Source organism: Glycine max, chromosome 8, assembly GCF_000004515.6.
Source record: "Glycine max cultivar Williams 82 chromosome 8, Glycine_max_v4.0, whole genome shotgun sequence".
Classification (NCBI taxonomy): Eukaryota; Viridiplantae; Streptophyta; class Magnoliopsida; order Fabales; family Fabaceae; genus Glycine; species Glycine max.
The window spans coordinates 1,930,270-1,952,179 of NC_038244.2; the positions used below are offsets into that span (position 1 = coordinate 1,930,270).

General features: G+C 29.7%; 3 protein-coding genes and 1 pseudogene across 4 annotated transcripts; 2 read left to right on the forward strand and 2 right to left on the reverse strand.

Moving 5' to 3' along the window:
- Positions 1–888: 888 nt before the first annotated feature.
- LOC100499671 (RNA polymerase II transcriptional coactivator KELP-like) lies at positions 889–3,049 on the forward strand. Its single transcript, NM_001251179.3, has 3 exons — positions 889–1,264; positions 1,355–1,460; positions 2,759–3,049. Exons 1-3 carry the CDS (start codon positions 968–970, stop codon positions 2,845–2,847), a joined length of 492 nt encoding a protein of 163 aa, NP_001238108.2. The 5' UTR covers positions 889–967; the 3' UTR covers positions 2,848–3,049.
- Positions 3,050–4,230: 1,181 nt separating this feature from the next.
- LOC100785012 (dnaJ homolog subfamily A member 1-like) lies at positions 4,231–6,389 on the forward strand (annotated as a pseudogene).
- A 36-nt stretch (positions 6,390–6,425) lies between these two features.
- LOC102662772 (uncharacterized) lies at positions 6,426–7,786 on the reverse strand. The gene has a single exon (XM_006584705.4). It carries the CDS (start codon positions 7,388–7,390, stop codon positions 6,716–6,718), a length of 675 nt encoding a protein of 224 aa, XP_006584768.1. The 5' UTR covers positions 7,391–7,786; the 3' UTR covers positions 6,426–6,715.
- Positions 7,787–13,272: 5,486 nt separating this feature from the next.
- Positions 13,273–15,924, reverse strand: LOC100796450 (DCD (development and cell death) domain-containing protein). 2 transcript variants are annotated; one of them, XM_006584512.4, is made up of 6 exons: positions 15,769–15,924; positions 14,946–15,625; positions 14,491–14,591; positions 14,210–14,293; positions 13,894–14,004; positions 13,340–13,778 (listed from the first exon to the last, which is right to left on the reverse strand). In XM_006584512.4, exons 2-6 carry the CDS (start codon positions 15,559–15,561, stop codon positions 13,707–13,709), a joined length of 984 nt encoding a protein of 327 aa, XP_006584575.1. In that variant the 5' UTR covers positions 15,562–15,625; positions 15,769–15,924; the 3' UTR covers positions 13,340–13,706. The 2 variants fall into 2 exon arrangements, with proteins under 2 accessions (NP_001242010.2, XP_006584575.1); NM_001255081.2 differs by lacking the exon at positions 15,769–15,924 and having other exon boundaries at positions 13,273–13,778; positions 14,946–15,698.
- Positions 15,925–21,910: the final 5,986 nt, after the last annotated feature.

Consider the following 21,910-nt stretch of genomic DNA (forward strand, 5'->3'; position numbering starts at 1 on the left):
TCCTCACAATTAATTAATTTAGATAATGCCAAATTTGTGAATCAATTGATGAGACTTTTCATATTAGTTAATAGTTTCAAAGTTTGAGTCCTTTGAAAGAGAATACTTATAATTTGTTAAAAAAACAATAATTACAAATAACTTTGATACAAAAAATTTTCCCCCACCAGATTTTTTTTAGTTGTTAATGTATAATGTATATAAAAAAAATTGTCCACATAATAATTATATATTATCCCATTGAATTTTTTAACCCATAGTCTAAACAAACATAAGATATTTAATACAAAAATTCCATGCTTAAGTCCAATCACATTTGTTCAATTCTCATTATTATTGCAATAACACAAAAATATACTATACAGAACATACCATTTTATGTAACATCTAAAAAACAATTCAATAATTATTTAGATAAAGATTAATTAAATAATATATCTTTTAGTAAGAGAAAAGATAGATTAAATTGTTTTAATATATTAGATTGTTACATTTTTGAAAACATATTAATATAATAATATATTAAATTGGATAAAAATAATAAAAATAAGAGATAAAAAATTGGTTAAACAAATCTTAAAAGATATAATTTCAAATTTCGTATAACACTTATATAAAAATACACAATTATTTTCCTTATCATACAAATAAATTGTCTCTTTTAGCATTAGTCTGTTCCTTAAGGATTGAGAAAAAAAAATAGAAAAATTTGATTGATGCAAAGATTAAAAAAATTCAAATTAATTGATAATGAAAAAGTCATTAAAAAATTTCAAAAAATAAAAATACATAAAAACAATTATAATTTATTGAAAATTAAATAATTTAAATTTCTTTTATCATGATATTATTTTGTATTATTTTTTATCAGGAAAAAAATTTAGATCCGCCCAGTGACATTCCCGTTTCCGGCTCTCTCCGAAATTTCTTAGATTGCTTCTGTGTCAGAGAAATCAGTGCAACAAAAATGGACGACACCGAAACCAAAGGAAGAATCGAAGAAACTGTGCGTAGGATTTTGCAAGAATCGGACATGGACGAGGTTACTGAGTCTAAGATTCGAAAACAGGCCTCCGAACACCTTGGCCTCGACCTGTCTCAGCCTTATTTCAAAGCCTTTGTCAAACAGGTCGTGAAGGCTTTTCTCCAAGAAGAAGAACAACGACAGAAACAACAACAACAAGATGAAGATGAAGAAGAAGAACTAGGAGGAGGTTCCAAGGGCAAGGAGTACGATGATGAAGGCGATCTCATCATCTGCAGGGTCTGTTTTTTCTTTCTTTTCCCTGAACCCCTTTTGGTCATTTGCAGGTGGCAATGGGGAAAAATGATTTTTTTTTTGTGGTGGTTTCAGCTTTCAGATAAGAGAAGGGTGACGATTCAGGATTTCAGAGGGAAAACATTGGTCTCCATTCGGGAGTATTATAAAAAGGATGGCAAGGAACTTCCTACTTCCAAAGGTTACATACTGTTATTTCTTTCCTTTAAGCTTTTTTTTTTTTTTTCGATTATGCTGATTCTTTCTGCAAAGGAATTGTGGGGGGTCTGAAAGTTTTTGATTTTTCGAAATAGGGGTTGGTTGTGGTTTTGCTTCAAGTTTTTTAACCATATGTACTGAACCTTGTCATTAACTTTAACCTAATTAGCAGAGAGGAGAACAAAAAAACGTTCCTTTATGATGTTCTGTGGTTTCTGAACACATCTTTCCCTAATGGTTAAGGTGTTGGAGTTCAACACATTTTAGATATCTCTCGGCATTTTTTGGGACTTTGTGATATGTATGTTGACTTCGTGCTGTGTAATGATTCATGCATGCCTTCTGAATGCAGTGCATTCGAAATCAAAGTCATTAACCATGACTATAGCCTTTTATAATAAATAGCTGCATTTCTGTTTGAAATTGTCTTCAGTTTCAGCTCAATTTTAGCATTTCACATTACATGACAGTCTAGTTGGGCACATAAAAAAAAGTTTGGGGACTTAGTTATAGATTAAGATTAGCTTTTGAAACAGTAGCAGTGTAGGAAAACATTTGGACCAAAATGGGTTGGGGACTGGGGTTCTTCCCTCAGTCTCAGCATTACTTCATTATGTTAACTGGACTGGTCTATATTTATTCCTTACACAGACCATTAAAATGTCTTGAATTGAAACTACCTGTCTTCAATTTAAGTTTGGTTGCATTTTTCATTGGACTACACCTATCCACTCTATGTTGCCAATTTGACTAGATAGAAGCCCTCAGTGTTGCAGTTGGCATGCCAAAATCATCCAATTAAGAAACTCCTCTGTAGCTTAGCATGAAAGTGCTTATGCATATTTGAGCCTATCCAGTGTTGCATTCCTGTTTAATGTGAAACCCTACCCTTATTGAGTAGCGAGATTAGTACTGTTCTGCATTTGATTTTTTTAACTTGATGCTTGGTGGTTGTAATGCCCATGTGTAGATTGATAAACGGAACCTTTTACTAACAATCATATCAGCTTTTATACTATATAGAAAAAGCAAAATTCTGTATCTGCATTAAGTATATGTGTTGTCTGTTACTGAAAAAGTTTTTCTTCTCTTATCTAACCTAGAACTATGAAAAGAAAATAAGATTTGTTGCTACTGCTTCAGAAAAGTGGTGCTGATGGTAGCAATTTGGCCTTCTATATATAGATATATATATATATATATAATTTTCGTTTCCTTATACGACTCATGATGCTGGTCAATAATTGAAGGTTGTTTTCGAATTCTGACTTTGTGTTTCAGGAATAAGTTTGACAGAAGAGCAGTGGTCAGCCTTTAAGAAAAATGTGCCTGCCATAGAAAAAGCCATTAAGAAAATGGAGTCAAGTTGACACATGGCTTTGCTTGTTTCTTTTTGTTGAATATATCCTGCACCGCACCATGGTGCCTCTTTGATATTGGACCATTTTGTTAAAGGACTTGGAGTCACTGTTTAAGTGTTTTGCAACCTGAGTGCCTAAAGCCATTTCAGGAAGACTAAACTGAATGCCAGTAACTTTAAAAACTCAATACATTTAATTCTGTTATTTCCTTGAATGCCCTTTTAACTCAGTTTCTTACGTGCATGTTTTTGGATTACCCTTGCCATCCTTCCAAAATTACTTTCAACCCAAAAGTAACAAAAAGCATGCTTCTCCTAAGTCCTAACGTGTTTTTCAACCTTATCTAAAGTATCAAAAAGCATGCTTCTCCTAACGTACTTTAAATACCTACAAATGGTAATTCAAACATAGCTTAAGTTGTCATAGCATTTCCTGTTAGTAGTTTGCGATGGTTTTGGGTTCAATTTGGTAACGTGCTGCAAAAGCATTGGATTATGGTGCAAACTGCGGCTAATCATGACCACATTGTGTCCCAACGGATAAAATTATTAGGTAGATTGTCTGTGGTCAAATAGAGACAAAGAAAGCGAAACTATAATCCTTACCATTTATTTTATTTTTCAAACTAAACAAAGTTAATAGAAAAAAAAAATTGAGCCGTGGGATTATGAATGTAAGGTCACTTATATGAATTTGAATGCAGAGAATTCGATGCTTAAGCGGAACTTGCTAAGTGTTTATATTGGATCTGGTTTTTAGGGAAGCTGTGTGATAGTGACGTGTTGTGATTTTATGCTGAGTAGATTTTGAAAAATTAGAATGTGTTAGAAACGATGCTAAAGCCCAGGAGGCCCGAGGTCATTTCCATTCTTTACTAAATAACTTTGATTTTTGAAATATCAAAACTCAAAAACATAACAATTTGTGTTTTTTAGTTTCTGAAATTTTAAAAAGACTAATGTTGATGTACTGGTGTTGTAATTTTACAACTGGTATCTAATTACAAATCATTATTTGAATTATTTTAAGATAATTATTTTAAAAGTCAATAAACTTATCATAAATGGTGAATTGTAATTAGACGATTGTGTAAAAAAATTTATACAATCGTATAATCATTTTTTCTTAAGTTGAAAATATTTTTTTAGAAGTTTAGCGTCTATTCCCTGACGATGTAAAATAATTTTACATCTTCATTAAATTATAGATCATTGTTTGAATTACTTTAATATAATTATTTTAAAAGTTAATAAATTTATCATACATGATGAATTGTGATTATTGGATGACTGTATTAAACTTTTTACACGGTTGGTGCATAATTTTTTTTTCTCTTTTTTTTTAGTTTTTAAATTTTGATAAATATAATTATTATTGATGATAATAATGATGATAATAATTTATTAACATATAATAGAATACTAGAATGAACAATCAATTATACATGTAATTACAACATAAATGAATAATAGAATAAAAATATTCATTATTATTAGTTACATTAGTATTATTCTTAATGAAATATATTTTTTTATCATGTCATTCCTCTGTTTCAATGTTTATCTTCTCTTAATCTCTTCTAAGGCATGATTTCCACTACTATCTACCTAACCTTTTTGCAGCCACTTACACAAAGTCATTGACCATTTACAAAAGCATAGAATGTTTCTTCCCTTGATAAAGCACTGATTTTCACGCAGAACAACTAGTTCTGTTGGTGTTGACATGGGTGCTGGTGACTACTACAAAAAACTGAAGGTGAGGCATGATGCCACGGATGAAGAGTTGAAGAAGGCTTATAAAAAGTTGGCCATGAAATGGCCCAGATGAGAACCATGATCAAGACCCTCTTAGGAAGGAAGAGTTTGAGGCCAAGTTCAAGCAGGTTTCTGAGGCCTATGATGTGCTCAGTGACCCTAAGAAGCGCCAGTTGTATGACTTTTACGGTGATCACTATCCCATTGAGTCTAATAGCTTCAGCAAAGAAAATGGCGATGGGAATATGAGGCTTGCAGTGGTGAGTGAATGCAGCTTGATTTGTATCCTTGAAGACCTTTACAAGGGTTGCAAAAAGAAGTATAAGGTCAAGGACTGTTTCTGATAAATTCGGGCACTTATCTAATTCATGCCCTTCTTTGCTTCATTGCATGCATTAGGTATACTGTTGCCGTTTTTTAATCAGAATTGAAGTTTCATGACATTTTGATTGAAAAATAGCACTAAAAACACCTAAGTTTTGTCCATAACAGAATTGAAAGGGCCGATGTAAATTCATGATACATACAACTACTGTCATTAATTAACATCGCGAGTTTGTATTGGCTACAAGGCCTTTGAATTGAAACATTGAACCTTTTTTTTTTATAGAGAAAATTGAAACATTGAACCTAAAACCACTTTTGTGTAACCTTAACTGTTATCAAATGGTTTTTTTTTTTTGCTGCCAAGTGCTAATATGCAATTGTATTAAAGAAAATTATGATGCTTTCTTTTTCTTTTTTATTGTTGTACGATAAATCTTGGTTTTTTTTTTTTTTTTGCAAAGCACGATAAATCTTGGATAGTTTACATGGTACCGTGCCTTGGCTGTCTGTCCTTTTGTTTGGTTGTCATTATTATTATTGGTGTTTTTATCATTATTATGTTTGGATTCTATACTCGATGTTGTTTTCGTAGGTTTTTTTTCTTTGGCGTTACATTTATTTGGCTTGATCATGCACGTTTGACGTTTGTGAAGTCACACATACCTAAACATTTATCTGTATGCTGTGCCCACAAGGAAGGTGAAATTTAATTGTTTTGGGGATTTGCGTTTGCCCCCTTGGCCGTTAATGTTATGTGCTATGTAAAATGTGTTTCATTGTGTTAATATCAGGCTTGTGTTATGTAAACTATATTTCTTTGGTTTATTTAAATATAAGGCTTATTTCCTGTTGAACTTGGCTATTTGGATCGAATTTCTTTCAACATAAAAAAGTTGGAGCATATATATTTTTCATTTTTGCCTCCTCATTTCAATTCCACTAAGAGCCCTCTATTTTTTGTTTTGTTTTGGCAGAGTGTTAAAGTCTGCAAGAAGAAATCTTGAAGATAGACATAAAACCTGGTTGGAGAAAGGGCACAAAAATCACTTTTCCTGGGAAATGCAACAAAGAACAATGGTATGCTCCAGCTGATCTAATTTTTTATGTTGGATGAGAGGCCTCATGCTATTTTCAAGAGGGAAAGAAATGATCTTGTAGTGATCCAGAAGATATTACTTGTAGATGCTCTCAAAGGAAAGACTCTCAACTTGACTACCTTGGATGGAAGAGATCTCACAATCCAAGTCACAGATATTGTAAAATCAGGCTATGAGCTGGTGGTCCCAAATGAGGGTGCATGCCCATCCCAAAGAAACCTGGCAAGAAAGGAAATCTCAGAATCAAGTTTGATGTTATGTTTCCATCAAGGATGACCACACAGCAGAAGTGGGATCTAAGAAGGATTCTCAGTGGTGCTGATTACTAAACAAATAGGACTAGTGTCATACCCAACAATGCATGGGCATTTTACTTGTGGGGCTGAATAATAGGAAATGGATCAAATTGCATGATAGTGTATTTACATATCATATTTGAATCGGTGGATGCACAATTCAACCACAACTATGCCTTTTACAAAGATGAAAGCTCAGACTTTTCACTCCAACATTCAAAACTGAAAAATGTTTAATAATCCTTACATTACATCCATATCACAAGATTAATATTTGGACAGGTAGTCCAAATACATCATAAATGGACCCACTATTGTTTAGAGAAAAGCTAGCTAGCATACTAAATGCTTTTCTGCATATATAGATAGATTATACAAATAGAAATTAGAAAAGCTTTCCCTAACAGGAACCCAAAAAGAAATTAGAGGCTGCAGGGGAAGTGTCTTTAGCAATTTTCGCATTGAAGAGTGTTGTCTTCCACCCCAGTAGTTTCCTAGAGCTCATGGTTGGGGTTGGGGTCCTTGAAGGAGAAGGAGTAGTAGTAGAACATGCAGTTGCAGCCATCCTCATCTTCTCAATCAGCGCTTCAGTATTCACCTGCTCAGACAAAATCTTCTCAAGTTGTCTAGGGTCAATCACCAACTTCACTCTCCAAACCCCATTCTTTGCTGTTGGCAGCACTTCAAGGGCTGACCCATTTGACAATTTCTCAACATAATCACATGCTGATGCTGCAGATTTGCACATTTCCTCTGAAACTCGGACTTTGTCGCAGCAACTTTCTTGGTGCTCCACTTGAACCTCCTTCAGAGGGAGAAGATAATAGAAAAGACCATAGCTTAAAGTCTCTTGCTCTGGCAAAGGTGATGAGGCATGACCCTGGCGGAAAATACCATAACCCGGGTAATGTTGAAGCACTTGAGCTACTGTTTTAGGAGCTTTGAACTGCAAAATGGCACCACTGTCACACATAACACGAATAGAGTGGTGACACTCTCCAGTGGTACCCTTCATAGAGCAATTCCCCATTTGCTTGATTTCAGTGCTAGTAACTACACTCCACTCGAAGCTCATATTTAAGTTTGAAATTTGTTGTGCGAAAACTTGTCCTCATATGTCACCCAACGTTGCTGTCCTGTTTGGACTTAATTTGATTATTTTAATTCTTAGCGGCGCGCATGTGAAATTGGACCGTTGGGAACTGCTTTGACAAAAACAAAGGGAAAACAACAGAATGAGAGGTGGATTCTCAAATTTATTGGTGTTGAGGAGCACATTTATTTCAAATATCCGCTCCAGAGGCTCTGCTGTTTGCTGGCCCTTATACCCCTCTATGTTTTCTTCTTTTTTTCCTGGTGAAAATTGTTTCAATGCATTTGTTATACACTCAGTTTCTCTTTCATCCCACTTACCCACAATTTTTCTTTCTACTTATCTCTTTACCTGTCAGATTTCTCAATTTATCTATCTTCCTTCCCTTGTTTCTTTTTCCCAATTTCTCTCTTCCTTGCACATAAACACTTCAAAAGGGAGTCTACTTTGAACATTTTTCAAGAACTAAAGTGATGGAAGAAATTAAATTAAACAGTGAAAAACCATCATTTTTACTTTACGTCAATTCACCGTGTTATTAATCAAAATCGCCATTCATGAATCATACAATATAGTATAAAAGGTGCAACTTGCAGGTTTTATGATAGTATTTTTGGATATCACTCACTTATTTATACAATAAAATCATACAATATTGTTTGCAATAGTATTTTTCTTCTGTCTTTTTTTTTTTACATTTTCATTTTTTCATTATATGACCGTCTTATCTCATATTTTGCGTCTTCTCTCTCTCTCTCTCTATTGTATAACTTTTTTTTTACAGTTTTTTTTCCATAGTAATCCAATTTCTGTTTGGTTTGAGAGCAGATATGAATGGTTTTATTTGGTACAAAGAGACAGAGGTGGTCTGATAAAAATATTGAATTTTTTGTATCAACGTCACGTTCAAATCTTTAACGACGGGACTAATTGAATCATAAGTTCATTCGTTGAACTTTTACTTCGAGCTGAAGAAAATTCCCATACTTCTTGTCTGGACTTGAAGCACTTTTGGATAAGGAGGCAGGCGAATTTTCCTGAAATCTAAATCAACGTAGCTCATAGGTTCGCATCAAGGAATAGGGTTACTAAGAAACATAAGAAGATGCCTTCACGGGACCTTCCTTTTTGTCTATTTAGTCCGTGACATTTGTCCAAATATGCGAGGATTTTCAGGCATGTCAATGGCATTGGGATCATAACATTTTTGTTTAACTTCTTTTTATATGTTAAAATTATTCACTACGTGTCAAAATAAGTGTCTTAGGTTGAATCTTCAATTCTTAAAACTCCTCGGTGTTCTTGAGACCATGAGACCATGGTGGTATCTATGGGCTTTGGGCTGCGAGCCTGCAATTTTGATACCTCAGACGAAGCATAAAATAAACTAGGATTGGGAAACGAAAACATCATAAAACCTAAGCACTATTTATGCGGGATATTTGTCTAGTACTCCTTAAGCTTGGGCTCGAAATCACAAGCATCCAATGGATCCTCCACAGCCACAAGTGTGAGACTATCCTGCAGGTCCACGTAAATAACACACAGCCAGACATTTATCGTAAGGCCCCTCATCTCTCACTCGCTGTCCATTATATAAACTTAACCACATGGATAATCCTATATGTATATATCATTTAATTTGTATATTTAGCTTAGCCAAGCTATCTATCCATGCCGCAGCCGCACCCAGAAGCTTAAGCACATCAACCCACAAACTCAACTTGCTCGACGCCACCGATGCTCCCCAGTTTGTGGAGGGTGTGGTGGGGCTAGGTTCGTTCCTTGCTTCCATGAGAATGCCTTAGTGCACTGCATCTGTACCTAGGGGTATATTGTCAATTACATGTAACCTTGCCAATCTACGGGGTTAAAGCTAATTTTCATTGGATGGAATATTGGAAACTAGCTTTTGTTTTTTACCCAAAAAAAATTGTATGTTAATGCCTTCTTTTGATTTCTGTAAAAGACCATACATATTGAGTAGCTAGCTTGCAAAACATGAAACAATTATGATTAACGAATATAAAAAAACCATGTAAATTCGGGCCGAGTTTGTGCAAAGCTTTTCGCACAATATACCACCATTGATTGTCATATATCATGTGTGTGGAAGGAATGGATGTTCTCATTCTCATGTTAAAATTTTACATGATTATATGATGTGAAAATTTTGTATTTATTTCTTTTTTATATAAATTAAATAGGTAAGGCTGTATTTAAATTTATGTATACTTAAAGACATTTTTAATACTTTTAAGTTACATTTTTTTAAAAAAAATTATACTAGTACAAGATCAAATAATCATAATAAATTTTAATATTTACTATGTTTATGATGATTATTTTAAAAATGAATTTATCGTATAATTTAAGATTTTTTATTTCATGTTGATTTATCAAATTACACCAAACTTTTACAAGCTTTTTTTTAGGAAAACTTTTACAAAATTGTCTTCTACACTTGAAAATATTTATTCTTTTTTCTCTCCTGTGCCATACATTCTTTTGATCGACTTAAAAATGAAGTACATTTAGTTTAATGTTAATGTGGGGTTGAATAGCTTAAATTTTAGAAAAGTTTTAAAAAAATATATTAAAATGTATGTCTTAGATTAAAAAGTATCGATATTTAACTATAAGAATAATATTTGTACTTATGTTATTTTAGCCTACATTAAGTTGGTAACAGTGGGTGAAATTTCTTTGCCTAAAAATGAAAAAAAAAAAACAATTAAGGGCCCGAAACAGTGAGTAAAGTTTCTAGGCCTAAAAATGAAAAGAAAAGTACAGTTAAAGGCCCAACCAAGTTCGAACGGTGACCTCTTAATCTACAGTCAAATGCTCTACCACTAAGCTATGAACCCATTACTTATTATAAATGTCTCAAAGGTATTATTAAAGCTATATATACCTTTAACCCAAAGGAAATATTAAAGAACATATTACTTTGATTCTTGTTGAATTTCCTATAAGGTTAATTAGGATAATTTTTTATTCACATTAATAGCACGACTAGCATACTGATTTTATCAAAAGGATCTAACTGAGTTGATAAGTGAGAATGTGTGAATATTATAAACTCTTTGATACTATGTTTAATTTCTATGGATAAAAAAATAACATTAATTTCTAATTTTATTTTATGACATCATTATATATGAATTTTGAACAATTAATCAACAATGTTTTCTAATATTTCCTTTTGGGTTAAAGGTATATATAACTTTAAAACACTCGACCCTAATTCCTCACGATGAAAAACCTAATTTATCTATTCTCTCTTAAGCAAAGATTGAATAGTAAATCGCATTAAGCATGGAGATGTATGCAGAGGCAAAACAAAGTCATTGTATCCCTAACAATGTATTGTTTAGATGTTTTTTCTCAATTCTTTAGAAATTACCATTTGCCTATGTATAATTCCTAAAACTAATGTATGGATGATCAAACCATAAATAAAGATGAAGAGAAGTAAAGAAGTAATAAAAATAGAATTTGCATTCAATAGATAATAAGAACAATTACATTACAAAAATGTTGGTGTGTTGAGCTTCCAACAATGGGATTTAACCTGCCATGACTAAGCCTGAATTGCGCACTAAGCGAACTGTCAACTTCTTTCAAATTTTCTTCAAGGTTTTTCTTCTAATTTTTGCACCTATTTCCCTTTAATGCACTTGAATTCTTCTTTTTTTTGCCTTCTTTTAATTAAAAATTGTAAAGATGTTAAATTTTTTGTTATTTCATTAAAAAAATAATAAAGTAAAGAAATTATAATCATTATTAACCAAAGTTGATGATCAAATTTAACTCAGACTTCACAGTTATCAATTATCATTTTGGTCTCTAAATTTTTTAAAGGATTCAATTTAATTCTTAAATTTTTAAAAAAATTAATTTGGTTCCTCAAATTTTTTAAAATGCATCAATTATATCATCTCCGTCCAATTAAGCTAATGCCGTTAGTAAATTTGTTATTATTTTAAAAAAATAAAATAATTATCACTTCTTCTTCACTCGTGTTTGTTGTTGTGGCTCTTCTTGTTTTTCAAGTCCATGTTCGGATTTTGTCCCTCCATCGTTGTCGGCATCCGAAATTACATAATTTCTATTGTATTTTAGGAGCATGTACAAAATCTAAAGTGGAAATATGTTTTGGTGTACAAAACTACAATAGAAACATATTTTTATTTTGAATTTTGTACACACGCTCGTACTATAACAAAAATATATTTTGTATGATGAAAACATGTTGCTGTGAAAAAAGCATTTTGGAAAAAAAATAATATTCACGTGTGTAATTTAAATAACACTACAAGTGAGGATGTTTAATAAAATGTTTTTTGGAATGAGTTGTAACAAATTTGCCTGTATTTTCACTTGATCCTAAATATTGTAACAAAATATGAAATAGGATTGGTTGGGTAAAATTAATGAATATTTCATATCTAAATACGGTATCAAAAATTACATAATTAAAAAAAGTATAAAGTAATTTTGTTAATTGTGAAAATTATATTTTTTCATTCATCCTCGATTATGAGTTTTTTTTAAACAAACAAGAAAATTCATAATTTTTAACTTATCAAAAAATTATCTAATACTTAATACATACAATAATAGTAATTTTAATAAAGATAGTCATAGATAATTATCTTAGGGTAGTATGAAGGTTTGTAATATAATTTGTAAGTAAATTTTATAATGTTTTCGATAAAAAAATCAATTTCAATAGTTATTATATTTTGATACTAATTTTAAAAATAAGCATAAATATAGATTAGAAAAAGAAAGGATTTGAAAAGATGGAGTAAAGTAAAATGTATGAATTCATAAAAGGTGAGAATTTAATATATAAACAATAACTTGTTAAAACTCTGGCTAATTTAGACATTATCTGTATTTGAGAAATAAATTAATTGATAGTATTTTAACTCTTTAAAATTAGAGTCAGATATCTTATTTATAAACTTCAAATATCAACCGTGTAACTGCAAAATTGACAAATAATTTAAATAGTATATTGTCAAAAGATATGAAAATGAAGATGTGTAGTTGGTTGGTCCACTACACTATTGTCATTTTGTGGGAAGAAGAATGCTTCTTCGTTTCGACTCAGTCCAACAGTTTTGGTTATTATTGACAATTACCGGCCTACCGCAACAACTCCATGACTATATATATATATATATATATATTAATCGAAAAATCTCTTTCATTGATTATTAGCTATTCAATGAAACCAAGGTGAAATAAATTTATTTTTCTTCCAATTTTCTATTTTTATTTTTATTAATTTATGAGACGACGTACCTTCAAAGTTTATCTATACCTATAATGAGATAATGATTTACCTAACAGACAATTAAGTATTTTTTTTTATATTTATTTTATATTGACCATTCGTTTAAACCATGATACACCGTGAGTACCTGACGACATGTTAGGAAATGAAGCCTGTTCATAATATTCTGTACACATAACACAGCCATCACGAAACAGAACACACAATCCTCTTTTGATACTCTTGTCACAACGATCATCAATTTCAACCCTACCATTGTGATGATTCATGAAATGACAATTTCTTCTTGTTCATAAAAGATCATTCATTATTCCCGAAAGACACGGCACAAAATCTTGACGACGATAATACTCTAATTTCCTGGTCAATGTTAAATCTCGACCAAGCCTCACGGATTATGCAATCGTTGATTTTAAGACTACGAAAAATAACAGTACTAAATCTAATAGTCTAGCTTAATCACCCCATAATTACAATTAACCCCTCCTGCACCAGGTAATATCTTATTGAGTCATACATGAACTATTAAGATTTGAGTTGAGATTTATAAAAACTTTAAAGCATATTAATGTTTAAAGCACACGTATATAATGTATGAATAACACTGAAATGGACCACCATGGTTTCACACTTCTCCACTATATTTTGAGTTCCTTCTGAACACAACACAAGCTACAACATATAGGCTTCCATTTGTCGCCAATTTGTAGTTTTTGTACAAGAACCCATATGCAAAAATAGTTCATCCTTATTCTATTCTCTCTTAATAATATGAGTATAATAGACCATCCTCTATACAAAAGTACTAGTAATAAATATATAGGTTGTTGAATATCCAAGCGTCCTCCGTTATATTCATTTTGTTTTGTCTTTCGGACTCTCTTCTTAAGTCCATACTTAATAACTTTCAAACCAACCCAAACCTCTAATTATCTATTGCCTCTGTGAGTGATGTTCTTCTTGTTGTATTATTTTGCTATTTATCTCCTTTTATGCCGGCAAAGCCTTAAAAGTGTCACTGAAGGTGTCTTGTTCTGCAAAAATATCCAGCAGAGACAACGCCTATAAACCAAAAAAAGGGACAGAGTTTAGTGGACCAGAAAAAAAAATAACATGAACTATGTTATCTTCTTTCAAATGGGACCAATATTCAATCAAGAAGATAAAAATAAAATACCTCGGGCACATTCAGCTCAAGACGGAACTTGGGACCATCATAGTGGTGAAGGATTGGCCTGAAGGAATCCTCCTCCAGTGGTTCACAAGTTTTCCTAGTTATCACTCGTACCTGCAATCATCATTTATGAAGCATCTTAAGCATCATCCACGAAGTAATAAATCATAAATCATACCGATACAATTAATTAGTGTACAAAATTTTTACACTATCAACCAATGTTATCATCGGTATGACTTGTAAGATAGTTATCGGTATAAACAATTTATGATTAGATAACCTAATTTCTCAATTTAGAGTTGGATTACAGTGTTACCTGAGCGGGGAAACGAGATTCACCAGGGCACTTCTTATCCTCCCAAGCTGATGGATCAATATTTGACCCTCCAAAACTTGCAGCCTGAACAAACCCCACCACATATTATGAGTTAATTCCAAAAAAGTATTCAAAACATGAAGCTGCTAAAGGTTAATTAATCTAATGGCCCAATCCATAAATAATTTATAATGCAAATTGGACTCCAGAACAAGCAGCCTCATTAAATTAAACTAAATTAATTGAGAAAGAAGATGTTGAATTGTTAACACTTAACACACCTCAAAGATTCCATGGAGTTGGTGAGTGGAATAGTTGTAAAGGAAAAGGGGCAACCCCGGAGTAATGGCCCGAACAGAATCTCTGTATCGTGGAGGCAGACCTAAAACCACAAACATTTTCCAATGAAACGAATTTAATTAGCATCAATCAGATATACAAGTATACAGGGGTCCTCACCTAACAGCTATCAGTATAATTAAACTTTATCATAAAAATGATTCATCATAACATTTTTATGTACGAAGTTAGAAAAAAGAGAAAAAGGGACAGGATAAAATTCTTCGCACAAGATAATTGATACTGAAGGTTAATGATAATTTAACAGTTCAAGGATTCTGTTCCAGTGTATGACTACAGCAATTAAAAAACCTGAAGTCTATAGTATCTTAGATGATAATAATAAGAATATAACAATTGCATAATTGAGTCTCAACTAGGAAATTAAGGAACATACCAAAGAGTTGTCTCTTGAGATTCTCAGCCATGGTATCATTGTTGCAAACAAAGATGTAGCCTCCAATGGTTTCATTCCTAGGAAGAGACTCTGCTGGGGGCAGCGTTTTGAATCTCTTGTCGCCAGCAGCCTTGGAATCCTTGCTGTTATCATCGTTATTGGTGTTGCCCCCATGCTTTTTGTTGATGTTGTTGTTTTTCTTGGAAGGTTTGGATGGGTGAAAAAGCTCATCTTCATCCTTGAACTTGTGTCCCTTAGGATTGATATTCAGGTTAATATTGTTGTTAAGATTGGCAAAACCAGGCTTGGAGTAAATTCCTTTGTTGAAGCCTCCATTGAGACCAACTCCACCAACACCCAAAATGTTATTGTTGTTGTAAGGCACGGCAAGAAGAGATCCATTCATGTTTTCATTGTAATCACAAGCTGGCTCCTTTGACTTGAAAGAGTTGATCTCACCCCCAACTTTGATGTCAAAATTAATCCTTTCATCACGCCTCTTGGAGATGTAACTGTTGCTCCAAATCGAATCGTTTAGAGAAAGGTTCGCCAAATTAGATGCCTGTAACCTCAGCTGGTCACTGAATTGCCAAAACGACTGATTATTATTCTCCATGATATGCCAATAAAAATACGAACTTCGAAGCTACTTTGAGTATGCGTAATAAATGTTGTATTGCCTAACAAAGAACAAGAAGAAGAATGAATTGGATTCAGAGCAGGTGCTGCTTGGAATGAGAAAATTTGATAAGGAATCACTAGTGTTGGATTATATAAGACATTAAAAATGAGATGAGATGAAACTTCGTGGAAAGTTACTTACGGGTTGCGTGTGTAATTGTCAAATGTGAGAGGAAATTTTGTTTTCGGTGGTGTTGTCATTTTTTTTTTCCATTAAATTTAAATTAGGTGGTGTGCTCTGCTCCTAGGTGAGTGATGAGTGATGATGATGCCAAAACGCGTACACGTGACAAGGTGAAGTGGAAGGTGGAAGGTGGCAGTTGGGTTTGATTTTGTATACTATCCTACTTTCCAGAAGCTGATAGAGTCGTCTTTACTTTTGTTTGAGTTCACACCAAGAATTGTTGTTTTACTACTCTGTAAGAAAAAGTATAAAAGACCAAGCTATGTTAGATTAATCAAATTACATTATTTATGTTAGAAGCAATTGAGGAGATGAATAATAGTAATTCGAACTTTTGAAAGAGAAATGAAAAAAATGTTGTTCTTGGAGAGAAATAAAAACTGATAAGAATATAATGTATTATTGAAAATTTTCTCTTAAAGTGTTACAATACAATTCCTTTCATACAAATCAAGACATAAATGATGCTCCCTTATAACTATCACTCTCCACATTTAATTATCTGTCATAACAGATTTTCAACTATTAACATCTAAGACCAAATGATACAAAACTATTTAATTGAATTTTCATATCTCAACAATAGTAATTTGATAATTAAAAATATCGCTTCCATTAAGTTATGAATTAAGTTACAAAGAATGATGTTAAAAATATGCATTTGCTTTTTGTTTTGTCGTCTTCTTTATTTGAACTTCCTTAGCTGCTAAGACATGGAATGGAAGTGTAGTCTAGAAAGCACTGTGGAGCCTGTGAGTGTATATTACACTGTGCATGATTTTGTGGTCCGTGACAAACGGGCACGTCGGTGTTTATGCCATGTTCAATGAATCTTTATTGACACCTGTGTCTGTGTTTGGTGGTGCCCCCTTTCTAATTACCCCTTCTTTCTTTTGTTTTTTTTTTCTTTTTTTAAGGTTCTAATTACCATTTCAGCCTCCTCCTCCATTCCTCTTTCCCATTATAAATCTCAAATATAAAAAATGTCTTTAAGATATTAATCAGACAAATAAAAATATTTTTTTATAAAAATATCATTAAAATTTATTTTCATGATTTTTAATACAATTTTATTATATTTTTTTATACAATTTTTTAAAAAAAATTTAATCAATATTTCTAGGTGCTAATTAGCAAAACTCTTCTTAACTTTTTTAAAGAAATCACACGTAATTAATATTCGGATATTCTATTTTGAATCATGTTAATGAATATCTGAGTATTGTTTAAAATTTTTAAGAGCCTTTTTTTTACAACTCATAAATTTTCTTAAGAGCTAAATATAATATTTGCTTCGTTTTTTATATAGCTTTTATTTAATATATTTACTTTCAAATTGTTAACAACCCTCATAAAATGTTAATCAACATTTATCCTTCCTTCACCTTTCCCATTTACATACTAAGTATGTATAAAGATTAAAGATGAAGTTAATTTCATTTTTCTTTTGCCCTTCACATGTTTGGTCTGTTCAGAGATATTTTTGTTAGCTGATAATTGAAGGTTATTCTATGTCGAAGTATAAAAGATTATTAGAGTGGAGTACACTATCAAAAATGGAATTTAAGCCCGTACCGACATGTTTAAGAGATTTAGTTAGTATCAAATGTGTCCAGTTTTGTTGGATCTTTTGCCCTTTATATATATCTGCATGCTTGCGATAGATATAACTTTTATATAACTTTTTTTATTAAATAAATGTTTAAGAAAAAAGGTAATATTGATTAAGAGATTAATGAATATTTGTTAAAAAAAATCAAGTATTGACTATATTGAGAATATTAAGGTTGACTATATTCGATAAAATTAATTAATTGAAAAGTTAGTTTATTAAATTATAAATATAGTAAATAAAAAATAATTAAATTATAAATTATTTATAATGGATATGTAAAAAATTTGATAAATAGATTAAGGATAAAAAGTTAAAGTTAGTGTTTAAAAAAATATTATTTCAAACGTTATAAACTACTTAAAAATTAAGTTTGTTTATCAAATAAGTTAGTGAACTTTTTAACTAATAAAAAATTAAAAATTAACTTAAATATTTCATCAAACATAAATATATATATATATATATATATATATATATATATATATATATATATATTCTCAGAAAAACTAGCTAAAAACTAGTAACTAAAAGTTTTTAAGCTAACTTATTAAGGTCAGTTTGTTTAACATAAAATAACTTTTTTTTAAATATTTTTTTTTAAAATATTTACTTAAAAAGAAAATAAGATTTGCTTATCAAAATAAACCGAAAACTACTTTATTTTTAGCGGTTTAAACTAACACACTAAAAAAAAGTTATTTATTTTATTGAAGTAGGTGTTTTTAACAAATAAGTTTAAGTAAAGTGACCTTAAATCATAAGTGTTTGATAAAACTAGTTATTGAAGTAACCGGAAAATATAAAATGACATTAATGACATATCTAGAAAGGTAATAAGAAAATTAAATAAATATTTTAAGAATAGAAAAAATATAAAAAAAACTAGGAATTGACATTTTAAAAAATATTACTTCAAGCTGTGTTTAAAAAGTATTAAAAATTACTAATAAAACATTAGAAATTACTTTAAAAAAATTGTTTATCCAACAATTTTTTTCGGTTATTAAAAAATTACAAACTAACTAAAAGACTTTTCAAATATAGTTAAATAAAATATACATATATCCTTCTAAAATATCTTTCCATTAATCATTCTAATAGTTAATTCTAGGTAGAAAATTAAATACATTTGATGTTTTTAAAATGAAAAAAAAATATTTATTTAAAAGGTTGGAGGATTAGTAATTTAGTATGAAGAAAATATTAAAAATATTCTATTATATATTGTATTTTGAATAGAAAATTGAAAGCTTAGCTTAAAATTGAAAGTTGTTTTTAAGTTACTTTATTATAAATATTTGATAAAATTATCTGTTTAAATAATTAAAAAATAAAAAACGATAAAAATAGACATATATTATATAATGTATTAATATAAATTTCAGTTTTATTTTATGGATACAAATATATTTTGAGGTGATAAATTTTTGGATAAAATATGTTTGGAATCCTTATGAAGTTTAAAAATATTAATTTTTTCCTCATAAAAAAATTTGTATTAATTTGACTCCCATAAAATTAAAACATTTTTTTGTTGGCCCTAGTGATAACTCTGTTAGACGATTCCATGATATGACTAACAAACCTAAAGGATTGTATTGAATTAGGATTTTAAAATAATATTTTGACATAAAATTTTTTGTGAATTTTAAAATATTTTGTAAAAATATAATGATTTTAAAGATTTTTTAAGACTTTTATGATTAGGATTTTGTACTTAAAATTTTAATGGATTTACAAATTATGAATTTATAAGATTCTAAAGGATATTATGAAATTTTAATATTTTAAAAGACTCCATGAATTCAAAAATAAAACCAAAATTATTGATAAATATTCATAAATTTTCTTCACCTAACACTTTAAATCAAATTCATCTTATACATATAATCTTAAAACTGTTAGATAACAAATCAATTTTCTCTATCATATTCTCATTCAGTTATCAATCATATTAATTGTATAAATTTTTTACACCGCAATGTCTTTTGGTAATATGGATACTTATAATCATTGTCACAATAAGAACACCATCAAACAAAAAAACATGCTAAACAATTATTTTAAACTTTATTTATATATTTATTCACTTATATATGAGTCAACTTCTCACATTCATTATAGTTATATATTTCTCGTGTTCATACATACATACACACACACACACACACACACACACACACACACACATATATATATATATATATATATATATATATATGAGCATGTTATCAAGATGTCCCAAATTTAAAGAATTGAAAAGATCTCTCATATCACAAGTTTTAGGATATTTGACCATTAATCGAAAGACAAAAAAATTATGAATGTTTACTATTTTCAATAAAAAGACAATGAATTATGTGTGATGAGAAAAGAAAAACTTGTCAATTATTGGCAGGAAAATAAACAAAGAAAGGAAGTCTCATGAAATCTCAAGGGTTTAAGTGAAATTGTTTAATGTGTATTTTCTACTAAAAAGTCTCATAAAATCCATTAACATTCATCTTAAGAAAGAATTTATCGAAATTTATATACTTTTGAATAATAGAAGAATTTATTTAAGTTATAAAAAATCTTAATTGAATATTAACGATTTTGATTAATTTTCTTTAAAAATCCCAATAGTCTTGATTGAATACCACAAGACTTGTTTCTATTATTTAAAAATATTGATTGAATACCTTAAGACTTTTTTTATCAATAAAAAATCATTTAAAATTCTTTGAAATCCTAATTAAATACACCCTCTTTACTTACTTTTTTTTTTCTGCCTTCTCAAGCACACCTAGAAGACACTAGAACCCATTGTTATTTTTTTTTCCTTAATTTCATCAAAGGTGGGAGGAAATCATTTAGGAAGTAACAAAAAATTATAATTTTAGAAAAGTTTTAGTTGTAAGAAATTATTTAATTTATTTTGGGGAATTTTAGTCCCACAAATTATTTAATTCATGTGTAATAAAATTACACATAAAAGTCTGTTAATTACATCATATCACTATCTAATAGAGTTATCATTGATGACTGATAAAAAATTATTTTATTTTTATAAGGATCAAATTATTATGAATATTTTACAAGGATGAATTTAATATTTTTAAAATTTTATAGGGACTCCAAACATATTTTATCCTAAATTTTAATTTTTTTAATTAATTTAAAACTTTTATATTTTTTATTTATAGACAAGTTATTTTATTACCATTTTAGTTTCAATTATTACATTTTTTCATATATTTTCTCCTATTAATCTTTTACTATATTTTAAAATATTTTTAATCAAGTTTATAATAAAGTAAAAAAATACACTTAAATAAACATGATACTTTTATTATGTTAATTAGCATAGTAATTAAAACAAATTGTCAATAATTCAAAAACTACTAAATAAAATAAAATAAAACAAATCACACCTTTTTAAGCTTCTGAAATATTTAATTTGGACTGTAAAATTATGTTTCAGAGAGATCTTTTCAGAATATAATTTTTTTACATTTCATATTAGATGCAAGAAGCAGCTAGGAAGTGCAGGAAGTAATTGCTTAGTTTGATTGGTCTGGATATAGACCTAAGTTGGGCAATTTCATTAAGTGGCCCAAATCAAAATTTAAGATATATATTTACCGTATTTTCAAAATTTATAATAAACATGAATATGTAATATTTTTATAAGTAAATTTTTAATCCGTAAAACAAAGCACATAAACAACAAAACATTAGATTAGGACGTATTTCTGAAAGAAATTGCGCGCAAACGTATCAATTACACTTATGACTTGAGCACATGCATATCAACATTACACAAATGAAAAGAGTTTGATGATTCAAGCATCTAAAAGACTGCTAGGATCCGTCATTAAAAAGAGAAAGTGTTAAGAGAAGTTGCATTTCATTAAACTTCATCTTTTCCTTTACTAATTTGTTCGTTCTTTAACACATTCAAATTTTGGCATGATATTTATTTTTGGACTGATTGTTTCTTACAATATATTAAAGTCGACATTATTAGAAGATGTTTCATTTTTTAATTCATCTTCCATTTTGTTACTTTCTCTCTCTCTCTCTCTCTATATATTATTTTAAATTAATGACCATAAACTTTTAAAGAAAATTATTATGTTGCTCGTGAAAATTTTCATTCTCAATTCTTAAACATATTTATGCATATTGTTAAAACTACATTAACAATTAGTTGAAAACTGAACAATTAACTCAAAGCTAAAAAGTTAATTAGTAGTTAGAACTTAAAAAACTAACTTAATAAATTATAAGTATTTTGTAGAATTAGTTGTAACCGAAAAGCATAAAATGATTAAAAATAATTAAATCATTTATTTTAAAAAATTATAAAAAAATAAATAAATATATCAAGAATAAAAATAGAAAAAAATATAAAATTAAAAGTTAAAAGTTAATGTTTTAAAAAATACTACTTCAAATATTGTTTAAAAAAACACTTTACTAAAAAAACTTACTTATCTTATT